Raw genomic sequence first — 21484 nt, 5'->3', positions numbered from 1 at the left:
AGCAGGCCTGCCTGCTCCCCCATGGCACAGGACAAGGCCCCCAGGTGGTGGGCAGTCCCTGACCACAGCATGAGCCAGGCATGACTTGCATACTGCAAACTGTGCCCACTGTGAGCACTGGCGGTCTACAGGACCATGAAGCCACCACCAGCAGGCCTGGGGTGCTTCCGGAGAGCCCAGCTTTCCCATGAGCAGGCCCCACCGGCTTCCTATGCCCATGAGTTTGCCTCTGCTGGACATTCGTGTGAGGGAGGTTGGACATGACCTTCTGTGGCTGGCCTGTTGCCTGTTTCCGAGGTTCGCTGTGCTATGGTGCAGGCACGTCGCAGTCCCTGGCTGCCTTGTTCCAGGCTCCAGACCGCGTGCCTGGTCTCCGCCCATCCGTCACTTTTGTGAAGGACACAGCTTGGCACGCTGTCCTTGTGTGGGCTGTTTTCGCTGCTCAGAGGTACATCCCAGGGAAGAGCAGCTGGGTTTCACTTTTTAAGAAATGGCGAGCTGTCTTGGGAAGCGGCTGTGTCTTCCACTCCCGGTTGCGCTGTAGTTTTTAGAGAGCTCCACTCCTCCCTCCCTCTGTCCCCCACAAACTTCCCAAGGTGCCAAGTATTGGACTGTGTGCCCTGTGGGGACCCCACCCTCCTCCTTACAGGGGCGGGGAGGCGGCCCACAGTGAGGCGCCTCCAGGGCCCTGTCCTCACTGCCCTCCCCCCACATCAGCTGAGCCGGTTACAACCAGGGTGAACACCCACCCAGCGGGAGCTGGGTCCCTGCCACAGAGCCGGTTCATGGATGCTGTGTAGGCGCCAGCATCTGTGTGTGTCCTGGCCACCATCTGTGACATCATTCCGTGGTGGCCCTTGGGCCCACAATGTGGTGTTGAGGCCACTTGTCTGAGGTGCACAGCTTCAAGGCTGGGAGTCCCGGGCTTTGGGATTGCTGTGGTGCCCACTGTGGTGACAGGCCTGCTGCAGGGGGGGTGTTCTAATTTGGGAAGGGCCATGTGACTGTCAGGGCCTCAGCTGTGGGGCCTGGACAGGGCTGTTTTTAGAAAAGCCCTGCCCCCCCCACTCAGGCCCATGGCTATTTACAGTCTCAGGCCTGGGGGAATCAGTGCCCCAGGCCAGCTTTTGGCCCTGAACTGCCTCCTGTTTAAGCCCCCATGGTGGGGCCATCAAGGTGGCTCCTGATTCCTCCAAATCTTGACTCACACCTACTGACCCTGAGCCCAGGGTCTCCCCAGTGAGGAGAGCTAGTGCCCCAGGGGGACAAGGGCAAGCACCCTTTGTCTGAAGTGCGTTTAAATTGGGCATTCACAGGCCCAATTCCTCTCTCCTGGACACAAAGCCCTGGCAAGCGACCCCGGTTTCCCCTGATAAGGCCCTGTCCTTCCTGTCTGCTGCACCCCCAGCTGCACCCCCGCCACAGTGCAAGGTGGGTCAGCCTGCTCTGCCTCCCTGGAGGGGCCCTCTGCCCTGCCTCACCACCGCCCTGGGCTGGAGCAAGGCCAGGTCATGCGGTCTATGTGGAAAGGCTGCAGCTCTCTCCTGGGAATGTGGTCTCCCAGTTCCAGGCCCCCTGACTGCTGCAGCCCCAGGAGGCATTCTCACCACAGCAACCCAGGGACAGGGAGTGTCCAGAGGGACCTGCCCCGGCAGGAGCAGGGCAAGGGCAACTGGTACATTCTATGTGGCTGGGAACAGGCTGAGGGGACGGGGCTAGGTCTCCAGTGGGGAGGGGGAAGAAGAGCGTGTAGAGGCCACAGGAGGAGGAGGGCAGGGGCTGCAGCACTCTCCTATTCTGGGACAAGCCAAGGGTCCACATCCTTCCTCATGGACATTGTCCAGTCACCCTGGACTCCTTGCCATGGACCTGAGAGCCACCTCAGGAGCCCAAGGCCCCTGGCAGCTCTGTGAGCCACATCCACAAGTGAGCCAGTCAGCTTCGGGCCCTTTGGCACAGGGAACCCCCAGGGAGAGAAGGAAGGCAGTGTCTCCCAGGCCTGGGCCCTTTCGAGGCCCCCTCTCCAGCTCTGGGCTAGCCTCCTCCAGGTCTACAGTCACAGGCTAGCCCTCCAAGCTAGGTCCACCTGGAGCCAGGTGGAGGGGTGTGAGCAGTGCACCCAACCGGGCGCACAGGCGCCAGCAGACCGTGGCCAACGTTCTGGGCCCTCAGTCCCTCCTCTGGAAAAGGAGGGAGGTCTGGTCTGGGGGCTCCTGGAAACCTAGGCCCTACCTTGACGTGGTGCACATCAGGTGACCCTGACAGCGTGGTCCCTCTACCCCAAATTTGGCTACTGAGGGCTGGGTGCTGCAGCCACCTGCACGCTACAGCCAGACCCAGCGCAACAGTGCCCCGGGCCGGTACAGTGCATAGAGAGAGGGCGCCTTGCGCGTCTGAGGGCGCCATGCGCGTCTCTCCAGGACCGCTAGGGGGCGCGCGCCCGTCCGAGGATTCTGGGGTTCACGGCGGGCAAGTGAGGCAGGGAGAGAGGACCCTCCAGGTGCGCGCGAAGACACAGCCCCGGTTTCAAACCACACTCGCGCCCAGTAGGGGAGACCCACCGCCGCAGTTTCGAACCCTGAAGTCCTGGGCCCGGCAAGTCCGGCGGGGCGGGGACGAACGAAACACAGCGATCCCGGCTGCAGGCAGGACAGGCTCACCCGCGGGGGTCGCGCGCGGGACACAGGTTTCCACTGCTGTGTGTCGGTGCGCCTCCGCCATACCCACCACCCGACGCGCTCCCGGGCAGCGGCGACCGAGGAGCGGTAGTTTCAGCCGCAGGGCCGCAGGTCACCGTGGCGCGTCACCGCGAGCGCCCGGACCCGCCCCCGGCCCGCCCCCCGCCCCGGGCGGCGGCATTTAATGGCGCGGGCACGCGGACCGCGGCGGGCTCCCGGGCAGCCCAGCGCAGCGGACGAGCCGAGCCAGCATGTCGGGGACCCGAGCCTCCAACGACCGGCCCCCCGGCGCGGGCGGCGTCAAGCGGGGGCGGATGCAGCAGGAGGCGGCGGCGACCGGCTCCCGCGTGACCGTGGTGCTGGGCGCGCAGTGGGGGGACGAGGGCAAAGGCAAGGTGGTGGACCTGCTGGCCACGGACGCCGACATCGTCAGCCGCTGCCAGGTGCGGGCCGGGCGCCGGGTCCCTCCCCATCGCGCCCAGCGAGCCCCTCCCCCTCCCCGGGACCCAGACGGACCCTGTCCTCCTGTGCTCCGGCTGGGTCAACTTCTTGGATTCCTTCCCTCCAGGAGCACCTGCTCCAGGAGCGGCCCCCACCCATGCACGCACGCACACACGCACCCTTGCCCACACACTCAGCCCCCTCTTCCACCTGACACCCTGCCCACTCCCCCCCCCCGCCCCTGCCCCCGCCCCCGGAGGTGGCCAGAGCCAGAGCTATAAATACAAGTCGCTGAGTTGGACACACCTGATCCTCAGGGGGTGGGGCATACCAAAGGAGTGACGGCCCCTCCCTAGGGGGACGACCCAGCTCAGGGTGATTCCAGGGCCCCACGACATCCAGGGTCCCTCCCTAGGACACCCCTTTCCTCATTCTGGAAGGAGCCATCACCTGGGGCCCACTGACATCTGGGACAGAGCTGGCTGACCACACAGGGTCAGTGCATGGCTAGGAGAGAGAGCTGCCTGTCTGGCAGGGAGTGACCCTAGTGACTCAGCCAGGCAGAGGCAGGACACAGACTGAGCCACTGTCCTGTGGAGTAGCCACCAGTACTGATCTGAAGGAGAGTTCTGGAGGGTCCTGCTTGCCATGGAGGGAGGGGCCACAGCCTTCTGGCCAGGGTGACCCGGTGGCTGGTGGTGCCACAGAGGCCAGACACAGGCTTTGTCCCCTGAAGGCCTGGGCGGGGCCTCAGCCAGCTGCGGGGTGCTCTGCCTGAGTCTGTTCTGACAGTTCTGGACGCAGTGGCCACCACCCTGGTCTCTGTGGGTCCCTGCCTGGTGCTGTGCTGGGGCTTGGAGCCATGCTGCCTGTGGGCTGTGTCCAGCACAGAGGGGTCAGCTGTGGTGCACATGAGGGTGCTGCGGACCAGGTGGGGAGGAGGGCACCTGCTGGAGCTCCTCCCCCGTTCTGTTGACTCCTTGCTGAGCTCCAGGCATGCCTGAGCTGGACCGCCTCCCCAGAGCCTGTGGGCTCAGAGCTCTCTGGCCATACCTGCCTGTCAGGGGATGGGAAGTTCCTGGAAAGTTCTTCCCAGGGTCGGGGAGACCTCTACCTCTCTGCCCCAGGCCATGCCAACCAAGCCCATCCCTTCCCCCTGCGGGCCTTAGGGGCAGAGCGGCCCTCAGATCCCCACTCCCTCTGCACTGCACATTCTGCCCCTGGGCATGTGCCACAGACCCTTGTCCCCCTGCCGCCCGGGTATAAAGTGGTCCATGGCTCCGGTGGGCCCCAGTCCCAGGGCCCCGCCTGTCTTTGCTCCAGTGGTACCCAGGGCCCCTCCATATAACTCGCCAGCCCTGGTCAGCCCCGTATGCTGCAGTGGTGCGAAGACCCTGCCAATCTCAACATAGTGTCTGTCTGGGTGGCTGCAGGCTCTGCTCTTGGCTGTGGAGACAGTTCTGAGAGCAGGTCCCTCTGCCCTGCCACCTGGGTCAGCAGACCAGGTCCTGCCCACTCCCATCACTTGACAGGATGAGCAGAGTCCAGAGCAGGCTGGACCCTATCACCTGAATTTGGGGTCAGAAGGTGCCCTCTCCCCTAGCTGGGCCTCCCCCGCTGAGGAGTCCTGGACTCTAGCAGAGTGGGAGCAAACAGTGGAGCCAGGACCCTGTCTCTTCCGGCTCCTAACAGGCCACCAGGCAGGGCCCTTGCTCTGAGCTCCTTTACAGGTGGGGAACCGAGGCCCAGAGAAGTGAAGAGTGACAGTAACGCCTCTTTGGAGCCTCGCAGCTCTTGCCACAGGCCCCCCTGGTAACAGGGCCTGCTCTCCTGCCTCACCCCCATGGAGAAGGTATTGGACCTGGGAGTTTCACTCCAGGCCCCTCCTCTAGGCAAGGCCTGGAGCCCTTTCCCCTGGAGGTCTGGCCCCCAGCTCGTTGCAGGTGTGCAGTGACCTGGCTTCCTGCATTTGCCTCTCCCCTTAATGGGGCTCTTTGCCTATTACCAGGCTCCCCAACGTCTCCGTGTTTCTCTGCCCCGGAGGACCACCCCTGTGGGGTCACAGGCTGGCAGAGTGAAGGCCAGGCCAGAGGCCCACAGAGGCCACCCTGTGCTTAGTGTGTGCAAGAGCCAGAAGGGGATGCCTGAGGCCAGACCTTGCCATGGACCCCGGGGTTATGCAGGAAGGGGCCAAGGGAACTGGGCAGTGAACGCATATGTGGTGGGCAGAGGGCCAGCCTGTGTCCCTGCAGTGAGTTGGCCAGGCTGCTGGTTCCTTAGGCTCCAGGGGGTCACCTGGCCTGCAGCCCAGTTCATCCTAGGTGGCTGCTTTGTCCCCAGGGCGGCCCTGGCCTCTGGAGGGTGCAGGTGCTGGCTCGGCCTCTGCCAACACTGCCCAACAGTCCGGTCTAAAGGTCCAGCTCCCACACATTACTGTGTGCCCACCTCACTCCGAGATCTGACTCTCCGCCTGCCCAATGGTGGCCTGGGACTGCCCCAGGCCCGCAGCTGTCCTGCTTCCCTGCTCAGTTGTTTGGGGCCTGCAGTCAGAGTGTGCCCTGGTGGACCAGGGGCACCCATGGCACCCAGTGCCTCTGGCCTTAGGCCACACCCACCGTGTATCTTTGCCTTGCAGGTCCTGCTCTCTGCTGGGCTGCTGGTGCCCAACCCACCCACAGCCCCCGCATTCACCATGAGCAGCCCCACCTCCACTGCATGGCTCTGGGCCTCTGGGGACCGTGGCACCCTCTGCTCGCTGCCCCTTGCTCCCTCCAGGCCAGGTCTTTCTGAGCCAGGCTGTCCTGCTCTGTCACAGCCTGGGGCACCAGCTGCCTCTGGTGCTGGGGCTCCTGCTCTCTTCCCCGGGCAGGGACATGCAGGGCGTCCCAGGAGCCCCTCGGTACCTCCACCTGCCTCCCTCTTTCCATGTCCCTGTGTTTCCTTCTCCGTTGCTTGACCAGCCTCCCAGCCCAGCTGCCCCCTCGGGCGGGCTCACTGAGAGGTCTCCTGGCTGCACCCCAGCGCTGGCCTGCCCTTGCTCTCTGGATCCTCCCTCCGTCCCACAGAGCCTTCCCGTGGTTGCGGGGGCTCCCTGCCCAGGACTGCTGCACAACGTCCCTCCTGCAGTGAGCAAAGGCACTGGGATGCCGATTGTCTGGCTGTGGGGGCTTTGACCTGGTTAGCACTGTGAACTCAGGCCCCTTTGCCCTGGCTCCTGCTGGGGCACTCTCTAGGTAGGGCTGGCAGGCTGGGGCCGTGTGGAGAGCTGGCTGTGTGTGTTGGGCCGTGGGACCCCAGGGTCTCCCCCGTGTGTCCTGAGGTGAGCGGTGCTGGTCAGAGCAGACATCCCAGGCACTGAGGGGCCTGTCCTGGGGTTTGAGGGCACTCTGGAGCTTTTCCCAAGGGAGTTATTGGAAACAGTTTGCTTTGGTCCCCAGGCTGCTCCTGGGTGTCCTGGGAGAACAAGGGCCACAGCCTTGAGCAGGGAACACCAGGGGTTGCTTTCAGAAGCAGGTCTCTCCCACCACCTGTGGTCACTGAGCCACGGCAGAGGCCCTGGGAGTGGCACCCACCTCAGCACTGCCCTCAGCACACACCCACACATGCCCACCCATACCCACAGAGCCTCCCCTGCTGCCTCCAAGGAGGAGGTGCTGGCCACAGAGGGGTGTCAGTGTTCCCAGTCGGAACAGAGCGGGGGTGACCCAGAGCTGGGAAGGTAAGAGCCGGGTGGCCTAGGAGAAGAGCCCCAGAGAGGTGCCACAGGTGGTGATACAGTATGAAGGCTGGAGGGCTTCAAGGGAAGGTCAGCACCAGGACAGGGGGCAGCAGGAGCAAAGCTGGGGAAGTTGGGCCATGTCCAGCCCCAGGCTTCGCTGGTGTGGGGGTGCGCAGGTGGCAGCCCCAGGCAGCAGGAGATCATGAGTGCATGGCCCAGAGGGCACCCAGAAGGGGAGAGCACGCAGGCGCCAGGGTTGGGTCTCAGGCTGACGGAGCCTTGGGCTCCAGGGCAGCCGGCAGGGGCCGTGCAGCCCTCGGCTCCAGGATGGGTAGGGGCAGAGTTGGGTGTCCATGTTGCAGGGCCACAGCCTCCACACATAGGGCCTGCAGGGCCTGGACCTAACCTCTCCACACCTCCCCAGCCCGCCAGCCCTACCTGGAGAGTGACCCCAGCAGAAGCCAGGCCCCCTGCACTGCAGGAGGAGCAGCAGTCAGCCAGGCCATTCTGAAGTGGGATCAGGCCTCAGTCCCTCTATCTGTCCAGGAGGGAGAGAAGCCCATCTTAAACTCCTGACCACCAGGGACCAAGACACTTTGAGTGACTGTCCAGCTGGGCAAGGGACAGTAGGTGGACATCAGTGTTCACAGGGGCTTCAGAACTGAGGCTCCACCCCAGAGGGAGAAGGCCTTGGGAAGGGTCTAGAGGGACTGACCATTCTATGATGTCCAGTCGACTCCTCAACACCCCTGACCCTGGGCCCCTGGCCTGGTCTCGAGTGTAGGTCACTACAGGCAGGTGCTCTGGGCCACCATCAGCATGCTCCTGAGAGCAGGGACTGTCTCCTCACCTGGCAGACGGTGGGAGGCACATGGGGTGCTAGAGACGGCCACACCTCTGGGAGCATCGTTCATGCCATAGCCATGTGACAGCACCCCTGCAGTTGTGCAGTGCACATTACATGGGACCATCTCTGGCCACCCACAGCATGATCCAGCCCATTGGCCATGCAAATCACTCCTCTCCCAGGGACAGTGGGCCTGGGCTTCTGATCTGCCCGCAGGAGATGCAGCGAGTATCTTAGGTGAACAGAGCGCTCTGCAGAGCCTCCTGGAGGACCCTGCACCTGAAACTCAGGTACTTGGGTTCCAACAGGCCACAGCTGCCTCCTGCTCCCAGCAGCAGACAGAGCAGGGCAGCCACTGGGCATCTGCAGAAAGGGGCCAGCTGGCTGGATGGCAACCCAGGCTGCAGGCAATGTTCTGAGACGCTCAGCCTGGCTCTTGTGTCCATCAGTTACTCCTGAGTAGAAGGAGGGTCCGAAGGAGGGCTTGCCCCTGGGGCCCCGCACTGGGAGGGGCTGAGTAGAGACACATGCTCCATGCAGATGGTGCCCACAACACCATGTCCAGGGGCCTGGTGTCCACCTGACATCAAGATCCCAGTGGACCCCCAAGGAGGGGGACTGGGCAAGGGGCCCACCCAGGGCTGGCCCTAGTGTCTCAGTCCCTTCTCAATCCCACCAACTGCCCCAGCTCCCTGGGCAGGTCAAAGCCAAGTCAGAGCTGCGGGCTGCGTTCCCTGTCCTGCACACGAGGGCCCTGCCTCTGCCCGGCCCCAGCCTGACTGATGGAGGTGTCAGCAAGACACTTCTGCCCATCTCTGACGCCCAGAGCTGCCCACGGCCAGGCCCAGTCCTCCCCCAGGGCTGGAGTGTGGGCCCCTTGAGATGGCGTTCGCTCCCCTGGAGTGGGAACACTGAGCCCAGGGCAACGCGTGCTTGGCAGCTAGGCTCCCCTGGGCCACCGTGCTCATTGTCCCACCTCCTCACAGCAGACCACATGGCTGCCAAACTGGGCTGCAGCCCAGAGTGGCCTGTGCAGGGCAGGCCTGGATGCCCCGACCCGCCTCGGGACTGGTGAGCCCACTGTGCCCAACCCTCCCTGGCCCCTTATGCCCGGCTGTCCTTGGGTGCCTTTGTTCTGGGAAGCCCAAGCCAGAGGTGGGTCCTCTTGTTCCCAACCCCACCAAGTGCCCCAGATGAGACCCTGCCTGGTGAGGGGAGGGGACACTACCCCACTACACTGGGCTCCACATGCTGGGAGCCCCCATGTGCAGAGGCCTGGCACTTGGTGTACTGGGCTGGCTGGTGCCCCTCAGGAGTGCCTGTGCCTCACGCCTGGGCCCTGCAGTGGGCACTGCCCTGGGTCATCTGATGCCAGCTGGCCCAGGACGCCTGTGCTATTCCTGGGAACCTGTGTTTACCCCCAACACAGGCGGGCACACGTCATCTCCATGTCCTCGGACCAGCTGAAGAAGGCCAGGGAGACAGGGCACCGCCCAGGGTGTCTGGGCTCCCTGGCCTCTAGCCCTCGTGGCCTGCAGCCCTTGGCCATCTCATGTCCCTGGAGGCCAGCCAGCCCTCGGGGGAGGCCGTGTGTAGCAGAACTTGCCAGTCCTGACTGCGCCACAGATTTGCCTTCTCTGGGGACCTTGGCTTCCCCAGCTGTCACAGGGACCTCCCTGCCTGCCCCCAAGTGGCAAGCACCCCATTGTGAAGGTGGGGGACACTGTGCCTGCCATTGGGGGCAGAGAAGGTAGGCTGGCCCCATCCTGATGGACTCTCCCCACAGGCCTGGGACAGGACCCGGGCCTCCTGAGACCCACAGGCAGAGCTGAGGTCCCCAAGCTGCCCCTTCCTCCCCACCCTGCCACCCAGCCTCTCATCCCTTGCCTGCAGGCAGCCCCTCTAGGTCCCTCCCTGTGTCCTCTCTGTGGAGGCCCACGCAGACCACCTCCAGCACCCATGCCTGCGTCCCTCTTTGTCCCTCTTGCCCTTTCCCCACGGGCACCCTGGGGCCATCGTCATCTGCTCACAGAGCCCTGGTCAGGTCAGACTGCCCCACACACACCTCCCAGGGCTCTGCTGGCCAGGGACACTGGGGAGGGAAGGTACTGTCATGTGGCCAGAGCCAGCCCTGACTGGGGTGCCCGCAGTGCCTGGGCCAGGTTGGATGTGGCTGGGAGGCTCCTGATGGTTCTGCCCTGTGGGCATGGGCGGCAGCGCCAACGTCTGTTCATGGGCATCGGGGCAGACCTGACGGAGCCTCACACATGCATTGGAAAACCTAACTGGTGTCAGGGGACCGTGTGGGGGACTGGCTTCTGGCAGGTGGGTGTCAGACAACTGCTGAAGGTTCTGGCCCAGGTGGGGCTTCGAGGAGGCCCTGGGATGGGGAGGTGGCTGAGGTGTGTAGCTCTCCAGCTCCCTCAGGACCAGCTCTCACCTGGGGCCTTGGGCATCTGTCCTCTCCCTGGCCTGGGCTAAAGCTGCGGATCTGCCCAGTGCATCAGGAGGAGCCGTGGCCACGGTGCTCATGGGGAGAGGTGAGGGCCACTCTCCCTGCAGGTCTCACCTGGGCGTCTGCTCGGCTGGGTTGTGAGGGTGGAGGACCTGATGCCCCTCAGTCCCATCAACTGGTTGCCCTCTAGCAAGGCAGAGAAGATGGGGTGCAGCTGGGAGGCAATCAGGGTCCCGCTCCTCGGGGCTGCAGTGCCACTTGGTGGCAGGAAGCAGGACGAGCCTGGAGCCTCCCTCCCAGCTGATGCTCACCAGGCCCCTGCAGGTCTGAGCAGGTTCTCAAGAGGCACCAAAAGGTTCTCAAGTGCCTGTGCAGGGGACCTGCTTTGGGGGCAGCACACCATCTCAGGAGAGTATTCTGCCTGCCGGCAAATATGTCCATGCAGGGTGGGCCTCCTGCCCGGGGTTCAGACATACCCCTGGGTCTGCCAAGCCACCCAGTGTGGGTGACAGTCTGCCCAGACATGGCAGAACTTTGATAGCACTCCATCCCAATGGGGCCTCTTTGCATCTGCAGCACCAGAGGCCTACCTCATGAGGACCTGGGACATGGGGTCAGGGGCGGAGCCTGGGCTGTGCTCCAGTGGCTGGTCAGTGGCAGGAGAGGGGCTGGAACCTGCCGCCTGGTCCTGCCTCCCCCCACCTGGTGCCCACCCCAGCCCCTCGGCCTGACACCGGGTACTTTCCAGGACAGGGCTCCTCTGAGTTGCTTCCCTTGTATTCTCAGGTGGGAGATGCTGGCCAGGGGGAGGGCCGCTGCTGAAGGGGACAGGTTGGGCCTGTTTTGAGAGGGCTGGGCCTTGGTCCTCACCAGAGGAAGCAGCACATGGGGTGGCCTAGAAGCTGAGGCCTGTGCTGAGCCACCTCCTGGAGCCCCTGGGGCCAGCCTGGGCCAGAGCCTCTCCCACCTGGGATGGCAAGCTGCCCAGCCTCTGAGGACAGGCTGGGTGGTCACCGGGAACACCTGGAGAGCGGGCTCTGTGGTCAGTGCAGAGGAAGGACGGCCCCCTGCAGAGGCTCATCCCACGAGGGGCAGACGCAAAGGCCTGACTGTCCCAGGAACAGGGTCACCCACCCGCCCAGGCCCCTCCCCACGTGTCAGAGTGGCTGCTGTGCTAGGCTGCCCCAGTCCCACCGCCCGGGAGTCTCCTCACCTCACGGGGATGGCGCTGGCCCTGGAGTGAGGTGGGGTGCTGGGAAGCCCCCAGGGTCAGTCCTCAACTCCTGCCCAGTTGTGTCTCTATTCCCAGGGGGGCAACAATGCTGGCCACACGGTGGTGGTGGACGGCAAGGAGTACGACTTCCACCTGCTGCCCAGCGGCATCATCAACACCAAGGCCGTGTCCTTCATTGGTGAGTGTCCCCAGGACCAGCCCACACCTGCCTTTCAGAGGCTGTGAGCGTGGGGCCCAGGAGCTCAGCATGCAGGGAGGGTGGCGGCCACCTGCCCCCAACGCAAACCGAACTGGGAGGTAGAGTCAGTGTGGGTGCAGGGGGCCCTGAGAGGGGCCTGGCCTGGCCTGTCCCCAGGGCCCTGCAGCCAGAATCCTGGCACAGGCTGGGCCTGCCCTGGGGCGGGGCTGCAGGGGGTCGCTGCGCAGGGACCCCTGTGTGCTCCCGTCCCTGGCACATGCGGGGCGAGTGTGGGCGCTGCCTCTGTGTGTGCAGGGGCCCCTGCTGTGTGAGGTGTGGGCTGTGTGGACGGCTGTGCTTCACTGGCCCTGCCCGAGGGGCTGTTGCTCTCGCCGCTGACTGACCTCAGCACTGCCTCCTCCTGTTGACCTTGCTGCAGCCACCCAGGACCTTCCAGTGCCACCTCAGTCTCCACGACTCTGTGGCTCTCCCTCTCTTCCTTCCTGCCCCCTGGCCAGTCAGAGGCGCCCAGTGTCCTGCCCTCTGCTCTCAGCCCCTTCTTCTCCCTTTCCTCCCGGCTCTGCCTGGCACACTTGGGACTCAACTGACCGCCATCCCGGTCAGGAAGTGCTGTGTCTGTGCCCAGTTGGTGGCACAGGGGCCTGCCACTGTAGACCAGCTGGGGAAGGAAGACCTGGCCAAAGCGGCCGTGAAGGGTCAGAGCCCCGCCAGAGCTCAGAGGCTCGGGGCCTCTCCCCGTGCAGCCCTCATCTCTGTCCCTTGCCGCGGTGACGATCCACATTTCACACCAAAGAACCCAGAGCACAGTGAGGTGACCGCCTTTCTGTGTCCCAAGCCCCTGTCCCCAGCTCCCAGGCAGCTGTGACGTGGTACCAACCTGCTGCCTGGGCAGTGATGCAGGGGACTGGCTGCCAGCCTTGCTCTGCTGGGCCCCGGGCCGCGCTGGGCAGGAAACGAGGCCCAGGAGCCACGGCCGGCCCAGGATGGCATGCTGCCCAGCCTCTGAGGACAGGCCGGGTGGTCACTGGGAACACCTGGAGAGCGGACTCTGTGGTCAGTGCAGAGGAAGGACGGCCCCTGCAGAGGCTCGTCGCACGAGGGGCAGACACAAAGGCCTGCACCAAGCCCTTCGCTGGTGACACTCCTGCCTCTCACATGGCTATTTTGAGATAGTGGCATTTAGGTGACCTTCTGTGCTCCCTGTGGCCAGTCACTCCCATCTGGACTGGGGTCAGCCTCCCTTGGCCAAACCTGTGCCCCAGTCAGCCCCATATCACCAGCAGAGGGAGAGGAGTCCCCGAGAAGGCAGCCTCGGTCTCCACTGTGCCTCCTCCAGCCTTGGAGAAGAGGGCTCCAGTTCAGCACCCCCAGCCCACACTCTACCAGTGTGCTGTGTGGCCTTGGGCAAGTCACCCTCCCTCTCTGGGCCTCTGTCTTGCCTATGTGGGACATCTCTGTTTTACACGTTGGGAAGAGCATGTCTCCGGGGGAGGTGCCGCTCTGCTCCTGGGGCACGCTGGTACTGCGTCCCTCCCAGGCTCTGCTCCCCATTTTCATGCCATTTCAGTAAAATAACAGCCAGACTGAGGAGTGATTGGCACATCATAAAGCACAGCTGTGCCACACCCCCCACCTCGACGGCAGAGCCCCCCCAGGCCCCAGGAGCCGTGGGGACAGTGCCGCCCACCCACGCAGGCAGCCTGACTGCAGTGTGCTCACCTGGCCCGGGGGCTGCTTCCACTGCTCAGACACAGTGGTCACTATTAGTGGTTCTGAATGCCTCTGTGTCTCCGAGCCGTTGGAGGGTCACAGCAGACTTGAGAGGCAGGGACGGGTTTCCTGATGCCCTGCGCTCGTGCAGACTGGCGTGTGCCCGTGGCTGGGGGTCAGGGGGAGGGGGGCGTGCCGGCTGCCCGAGGGCAGCTTCTGCTGGATTCTGTGGGCTAGGATGTGTGAGGACTCACCAGCACAGCACCAGACAGGGCCACGGCCCAAGCCCCTGCGCCCTGCTCAGCACGCCTTTGCCCAGCCCTGGCACCCTGCTCAGCACCCCTTTGCCCGACCCTGGCTCTGCCAGTGTGCACCTCACGCCTTTGCCTTTCCTGGTGACTGAAGATGGGGTTCATTAAGTTGAGCTTTGGGGTGTAAGTGCCTTCACCGGCCCCGGGAGCGGCACGGGGCAGTGCGGCTCGGGCTCTGCTCCTGTGCAGTCTGCGTTTCAGGGTCCCCGCGCCCTCTGTGGCTTCCTGGCTCCTTTCTTTGTGGTGCTGAGTGACGTCCCGTGGCCTGAATGTGCAGTTCGTCCTCCACTCGCCCACTGAAGGACACCGGGTAACCTCCAGGCTCTGTGTGGGTGGGTTTCCGGTCCCAAGGAGCACGACCCTGTGAGCACCACGCCATCCACCCGCAGGGCCTCCCATCGCCCCAAACTGAAGCTCTGAGACCTGAAACCTGCCCACCCTTCCCCCACCCCTGGGAGACGCCCTCTGTCTCTGTCCCTGCGCTGGTCAGTGCAGGGACCTCCTGGGATGGGAGCCTCTGGTTCCCGCGCAACAGCATCCATCCAGCTGATTGCACTGAGCTCACACCCACGGCCGCAGTGCGGTGAGAGGCTTCCTTTCAGGGCTGAATTACAGTCGGTGTTGGGCTGGACCATGTGGCTCATCTGCCCATCCCTGGACGGACACCTGGGCAGCTTCGGCCCCTGCCTGCTGGAGCAGAGTGGCTGTAGGCAGCGTGTCTCAGGGTCTGCGACGCGACCCACCCTGTCGGTGTGTTGCAGGCAATGGCGTGGTCATCCACTTGCCCGGCTTGTTTGAAGAGGCAGAGAAGAACGAGAAGAAAGGTAGGCTGGGTCCCTGAGGCCTGCCCGCCCACGCGCATTGGGCCAGCAGGTGGGGCAGCCTCTCCAGCTGGGCCCCGTCTCTGCCCATGCAGAAGGCAGGGTCCTCTCCCAGTGGGCAGCAGCTGGGCAGCCTAGAGGCCTGCTTCAGGCCACTGCCTCAGCGTCACAGGCAGGTGGACGCTGGAGCCTCAGGCTCAGGAAGTCCAGGAAGGGCGGCTGGAGCAGGAAGAGCCCTGGGCCTGCAGGGTTGTCCTCCCAGAGCTCAGCAGGGGAGAGGCAGGGGTCAGAGTGGTCACCTGCTGCACCGTGTGGGGGACCCACTTGGCCTCTTGGCCATGTGCTCACCCATGGATGGCCGGGTGTGCTGGCCGACTTTGGCACTTCTCACCTGAGTACGGTGCACCTGTGAGCACAGCCAACCTGTGTGCCCTGTCCCCACAGGACTGAAGGACTGGGAGAAGAGGCTCATCATCTCTGACCGGGCCCACCTGGGTGAGGTTCACACTGGGGGGCTGGGGGGGCTGGGCCCCCACCCCCTCACCCCGGGAGGCCCCCTCTCCCTCCCTCGCCCCTGCCTTTCTCAAAGAGCTTGAGCGGGAGCTGGGGCCAACCCATCTGCAGACAGGGGACTAGGGCACAGGCAGCCTGGGACTCAGGGACTCTGGCGTCTACTCCTGGCCAGGGTGACAGTCACACCCAAGCCCTCCCACGCCCTCCCAGTGGCCACCTGCCACAGGCGGGCCCCGCTGAGCTCTGTCCTCTGCTGTCCCTGCCCCCGGTGCCTGCGGCCCGCAGTGTTCGACTTCCACCAGGCCGTGGACGGGCTTCAGGAGGTGCAGCGCCAGGCGCAGGAGGGCAAGAAGTGAGTACCCAGGCGCAACTGCTGTGGCCCCCATCCCTCAGCTGGCGGCCTTGGGGGGCATCCAGCCCCAGGGGCAGGATGCCAACCAACTCAAAGCCACTACAGAATGCTAGGCCATCCACCTCTCGGGCCACACCCTCCCTCCCCTTGGTGGCCCGAGGGAGCTGAAAAGAGCCGGCCATCTGTCCAGCCAGCACCACTGTGACACCAGAACCCTGTCCCTGCACACCCAATGGCCACACACTCATCCACTCAGTGATGTCCATCAGAGCCGCGGACTCGAAGGGCGATGGGGGTGAAGCACCCGCATCCTGCCCTGGGAGATGATGGTCTCACTCGTGCGCTGGCTCCCGGTGCTCCGACTGGCCTGTGTGATGCATGGACACAGGCGGCCCATGCAGTGCCCCCGTCCAGGAAGCCAAGGTGGGGCGCAGGTGGGGTGGCCAGGGCAGAGGGCTCTGCCGGGGTGAGGGGGCTCAGCACACTGCCCACCAGCCCCAGCTGGCTCTGCAGGCGGCAGCAAGGGTCAGCGGGGGCCTCAGCAGCACGGGATCCCTGTCTTTCAGCATCGGCACCACCAAGAAGGGAATCGGACCAACCTACTCCTCCAAAGCAGCCCGGACGGGCCTCCGCATCTGTGACCTCCTGTCGGACTTTGAGGAGTTCTCCACCAGGTGCCTGCACGTCCACGCCCTGGGCCGGCAGGGAGGTTGGGGGGCACATGGATCCAGGCAGGGGTGCGGCTCCCCGTGTGGACCGTCAGGGGTCACAGCGAGGTCACTCCTGCAGATTCAAGAACCTGGCCCAGCAGCACCAGTCCATGTTCCCCACCTTGGAAGTAGACGTGGAAGGGCAGCTCAAGAGGCTCAAGGTGACTCTGGGGCCTGGGCAAGGCGCCTGGTGGGAGGCCGCGTCCCATGCCATTGCTGCCTGGGAGCCTGGCCTCACCCTCCGCACCCGCAGGGCTTTGCTGAGCGGATCAGACCCATGGTGCGCGACGGTGTGTACTTCATGTACGAGGCGCTCCACGGCCCCCCCAAGAGGATCCTGGTAGAAGGCGCCAATGCAGCCCTCCTAGACATTGACTTCGGTGCGTCCCCCTCCAAGCCGCCACCCAGGGGCCATGCTTCCTGACAGGCCTTGTGTGCGGAAGCAGGTGGGGGTGAAGCAGTCACACCCTCAGGCTGCAGGGCACCCATACCCATAAGTGAGATTCCTCATCCCCCGTCCCCCTAATTTCAGCTCGGAGAGGAAAGAGGGAAGGGCTGAGCTAGAGATGAAGGAATTGGCAACCAGAAGGCCAGGAGGGGGACCAGGGGCCCTGCAAGGCTGGGTCCTTTCTGTCCCTGCTCCACAGGGCACAGTCTGCCACACTGTCGGGCAGCCAGGCCGCCTCAGTCTCACCAGACTCCTATGTGAGCCACATGGCCCAGCACCCAGTGCCCATGTAGGGCACTGCCCCAGGACAGCCCCTCAGACCCCTGGCCCTGTTGACCCTCTTTGTGGAGAAGGTCTTGGGCCCCAGGCCCGCAGGGTGAAGGGCAGCCCCAGTCCTCTGTCTTACAGGGACCTACCCTTTTGTGACTTCTTCCAACTGCACGGTGGGCGGCGTGTGCACGGGACTGGGCATCCCCCCGCAGAACATAGGCGACGTGTACGGAGTGGTGAAGGCCTACACCACCCGTGTGGGCATCGGGGCCTTCCCCACCGAGCAGATCAATGTGAGTGCCAGCCCCAGCACCAGGCGGTGGAACTGTGTGGGGAGCCACAGGGACCTTGGTTGGCCATGCCCGACCCCCAGTGGGGCCCTCCTGTGGCACAGGCAGGGCTCCTGCACCATTTCAACAGCAACAGCACTGTGGCCAGAGTGTGTGTGTGTGTGTGTGCATGTGTGTGCATGTGTGTGTGTGTGTGCGTGCGTGTGCACACGTGTGCGCCCACCACTACCCCGGGAAACTCATGAGGCCCACGGGCAAGTGGGGGCACCTCAAACCCCTCAGAGCACCCTCATGTTGATTAGCCACCCAGCTCAGAGGGACACCCATGTCCTCTGGGCCTCTCCGGGGTTTGGGTTATCTCTGTCCTTTTCTGGGCCTCATCCAACTAGGGTGTCTGTCCACCAAGCACAGGAATCAGGGCTGAACACACAGCCCTCTCCCCACCTCAGAGCACTTCTGGAAGCCACGGTGGCTCCGAATCTGCAGGAGCCACTGGCCTTCCTTCCCCAGCCTCACCCACCTTGGCAGGGTGGGATGACCACAGGCCTCGTCCCAGAGCAGGGGGGCAGGAGCAGGTGCCCACGAGAGCCAGAATTGGGGAGCTGTGGCTCACATGCAGAGGCAAGCAGCTCCCGGGTGGGCAGGGGCATGGAGGAGGAGATAAGCACACCCCCTGCCCCCAAAGTCCAGCTGCAGGACCAGGCCCCTCGCATACCTGCCCTCGCCCAAGCAGGAGGGAAGACGGCCGGCTCCTGGCCTTCTGGGGACAAGGTTCTGCCAGCCCAGAACTACACTGGGCAGCAAGGCCCGGAAATTGTGCGCCCAGGTGGGGATGTGGCTGCCAGGAACATGGAGGTGTGGGGCGCGTCGGCTGCCTCGGAGGCGCCTTCAAGGACTGCCGAGTCAGGAGAAGGAGGAGGGCAGAGGAGGAGCCGGAGGGCAGGAGAGGACACACAGCTCCTGTCACGGTTCCCATCGTGGCTCCCGTGGACCGTCTTCTCTGTCCTCGTGCAGGAAATCGGAGACCTGCTGCAGAACCGCGGCCACGAATGGGGGGTGACCACGGGCAGGAAGCGGCGCTGTGGCTGGCTGGACCTGATGATCCTCAGATATGCCCACATGGTCAACGGGTTCACGGCGTAAGCAGCCCCTCCTCAGCTCGCCAGAGCTGACTCCTAGGAAGGGCGCAAACCCCTGATCCATGAGAAGGCCACCTGGGAAGCGCCAGATATCTCTCCCCCACGTGGGTGGATCCCACAGAGGGGACCTGAGTGGGACCTGAGGTTAGGACCCAGAGCGCTACAGCCCAGGCCGCACAGCCCTTGGGAGAAGCCTCTCTGGCCCTGAGGGAGAAGCCCGAGGGGTCCCTGCTGCCAGCTGGAACGGCTGCGGGCATTTTCCCAGGGGTGCAGCAGTCGGGGCAGGGCAGCCTCCAGTGGTTCTCTGTGAGGACCCTGAGGTCCAGTTGCTCAGGACCGTCTCCTGGGAACAGAGGCTTGCTGGACCGAGGGTTCACTGCTTCATCTCCAGTTTGGCAACACAGGCCAGGGTCGTGAGCTACCCCCAACCAGGTGGAAAGGTCCCTCCCTGTTGGGTTCAAGACTTAACCAGACTTAACCTAGCTCACAGGGCTAGGACCCCACACAAGCCATGCTGCGGGCCCCACGGGGCAGGAGGCACAGGCAGAGGGAGCTCTGACCGCCAGAGAAAGCTGAGATGAGGGGGAAGGGGCTCCCTGTGGGGACACTCAAGGAAGGGGAGCGTCCTTGAACGGCCAAGGCAGGGTACAGCCCTGAGGTGGGCTTCCTGCCCCCTGGCCTGTTCGTCAATCACATTTCTTTGGGGATCACCCGTCTTTATTCTCAATTGACAGTCTGCTGATGTCTCTTGGTTTTTGGACAGGCTGGCCTTGACCAAGCTGGACATCCTGGACGTCCTGGGTGAGATCAAAGTCGGCGTCTCGTACAAGCTCAATGGAAAGAGGATCCCCTACTTCCCAGGTACTGGAATGAGCCACTGTTTTTCTGTCCATTGGGACATCTGTTTGGCTTTGATGGAGGCAACCCGAGGTTCCTGAGACTGAGGGGTTTCCCGGCTCAGTGCCAGAGGGCGGGCTGCTGCTCCCCAAAGACCCACATCCTTCCTGGCTTTGGTCTTTCGCGGGTTCTTGGGGAAGCCTGACTAGGTCTCAGAGCCAGGAAGGAGGTGGGTCTTGACTGCAGTGCCTTCTGGTGGCCTGAGAATAGCTCAGGGGACAGGACTGTTTCTGACTACCTATAGTCATTGCCTGGGGACCCTGGGGACCCCGAGTCACTTCGGCAGAGGAGGACCTCCTCCAGGAAGGGCAATGCCCCATGAGTTAGTGGACGTGAACTGCTGTGGAAAACTGGGACATGGAACTGGCCCTCCCCTCAGCGAGCCATGCCTTGTGGCTAGCTGTACTGACTTGGCTTTTCGGTGCTGGGGGAACCCAGGCTGGGGGAACGCGCTCCACCACCAGGCCCCTGGTCCTGGCTGGAGTCTGAGGATCTCCTGGGCTCCGACTGGGCATCCCTTCCTTTGGAAAGCATAAGGGGTGTTGCTTTCCTGGGTTCCAGTGCCCATGGTCTGGAAGGCTCCCCTCAGCCTCACACCCAGGGTCATGCTGACCTGCTCTTCCTTAGCGTCCTCTGCAGTGGCCGGGGTAACTGCCCCTTGCTTACAACCTCTGAGCAGACCTGGGTATGCATGGAAGTGCCCCTTGGCTACAGGAGCCACGTGTGTCCTCAGGGCCCTCCTGTCCCTGTTGACCCCTGACCTTTGAGAGCATGTGGCTTGGAGGCTGAGTCTCCTCCTGGTGCTCAGGGCTCTGTGCACAGTGAGCACCAGGACTCAGGAACCCTTGGTGGGCACTCATTCCAGTATCTTCCCCGAGTCAGGGATGGCACCACCTTGGGCCATGGTGTCCCAGCACAGAGCAGGTGTCTCTGTGCCTGAGGCTTGATGCTCCTGGGCAGGGGCACATGTCCCTCAGGGTGCCTCCTGCCTCAGAATTCAGATTTCCAGGTGGGGCCTCATTGAAGAGCAGTGCTGCGTGCGAGTCCCCAGTGGGTGTGCCCTGGCCTGGAGGGCACAGCCAGTGTCTGCCCCCTGCTCTTCCCATGCTGGGAAAGCCACAGGGCCGCCTGCCCTCACTGACATTGCCCTGCAGTCGTCAGTGTCCGAGGGACCACTCTGCCCGTGTGTCCCCCAGCTAACCAGGAAATACTTCAGAAGGTTGAGGTGGAGTACGAAACACTGCCCGGCTGGAAAGCAGACACCACGGGTGCCAGGAAGTGGGAGGACCTGCCCCCCCAGGCCCAGAGCTACGTGCGGTTTGTGGAGAATCACGTGGGTGTGGCAGGTGGGTGCCTGAGCCCCCATAGCCACCCTTCCCTGCACCCTGGACCTCAGGTGCCCCAGGGGCCTGTGTCCCAGTGCAGGGCCTGGAGGCTATAAGACTCCTGCCAGGTGCAGTGACCAGGAGGGTGTATCAGATGGCAAGAGGGGAGGGGCCGGAGCTGGGGTGGCTCCTGGGACACCTCACTTCAGCAGCAGTGGCCAGGGGCAGCCCCGTGACTCTGCCAGGAACAGCTGCCCCAGATGCAGATGGCCACTAGGCATGTGTTAGCCCCGTCCAGGGGGTTCTCGCCACGTGGCAAGCCCTGGGAACAGGCGCAGGCTGACCGAACCGCCCACTGTGTGCTACCATTGACGCTTTCAGTCAAACATTTTCACTTAAATTTCCAACTTTGGAATATCTCCATTTGGAGAAAAATCGCCCCACTGTCAGATGTTGACACGTGTGTTGTGACCACTCTGCTGTCCTTCCAGTCAAATGGGTTGGCGTTGGCAAGTCCAGAGAGTCCATGATCCAGCTGTTTTAGATGAGCCGACCTGGGCAGGCCACAGCAGCCCCTGTCCCCGTGTGAGCCGCTGTAGGTGTCTCAGCTACACCATCCACGGAAATAGGAAAATGGGTTTCTGCACTTTGATTTTCTATTTAAGCCTTCAGCTCAACCCACTGAATTCTGCGATGGTCTTAATCATCTGCAAGTGAGCTCCATGTACAGTTTTTAAGATTCTGCTGTTTAAAATGAGCCTAAGTGCTTCAAACAGGGCCCCCGGCACACTGATGTCACATGGTGTGTCCAGCTGGAGCCCTGTTGCAATAAACACATCCCAGAGCCACTGAGCAGTGGTCACTGTGTGCTTGCCTTGACCTTGTCCTTGTTGCTTTTCAACACTGAAAGGCACCTACTCCCCATGACCAGCATCCAGATGATGCAGCCTCCTAAGAGAAAGGCTCAGTCAGTAGCTGAGAATGGCTGCCACTACCAGCAGGCGCTCTGAGACCCCAGGAAGAGGCAAATGGGCCCAGGGTTACACAACACACAATTCATTGGGACTTAGAGACTCTGGCAGCAAGTCAGGGAAATCCCACATCCTAAGGCAACAGGCTGGAGTTT

General features: G+C 63.6%; 1 protein-coding gene across 2 annotated transcripts; it reads left to right on the top strand.

The window, feature by feature from the left end:
• The first annotated feature begins 2868 nt into the window (after positions 1 to 2868).
• On the top strand, positions 2869 to 21210 carry Adss1 (adenylosuccinate synthase 1). 2 transcript variants are annotated; one of them, XM_026405502.2, is made up of 13 exons: positions 2869 to 3121; positions 11449 to 11551; positions 14355 to 14417; positions 14859 to 14909; positions 15213 to 15279; positions 15846 to 15953; positions 16069 to 16150; positions 16243 to 16369; positions 16846 to 17000; positions 18012 to 18136; positions 18900 to 18997; positions 20230 to 20379; positions 20850 to 21210. In XM_026405502.2, the coding sequence occupies exons 1-13, from the start codon at positions 2930 to 2932 to the stop codon at positions 20900 to 20902; spliced, it is 1374 nt and encodes a 457-aa protein (XP_026261287.1). In that variant the 5' UTR covers positions 2869 to 2929; the 3' UTR covers positions 20903 to 21210. The 2 variants fall into 2 exon arrangements, with proteins under 2 accessions (XP_026261287.1, XP_026261286.2); XM_026405501.2 differs by lacking the exon at positions 2869 to 3121 and adding an exon at positions 9817 to 10009.
• The last annotated feature ends 274 nt before the right edge of the window (positions 21211 to 21484 follow it).

The sequence above is a fragment of the Urocitellus parryii genome, chromosome 6 (assembly GCF_045843805.1).
Source record: "Urocitellus parryii isolate mUroPar1 chromosome 6, mUroPar1.hap1, whole genome shotgun sequence".
Lineage (NCBI taxonomy): Eukaryota > Metazoa > Chordata > Mammalia > Rodentia > Sciuridae > Urocitellus > Urocitellus parryii.
The sequence above is the reverse complement of the archived record's forward strand: the minus strand, read 5'-3'. Positions and strand labels throughout refer to the sequence as shown.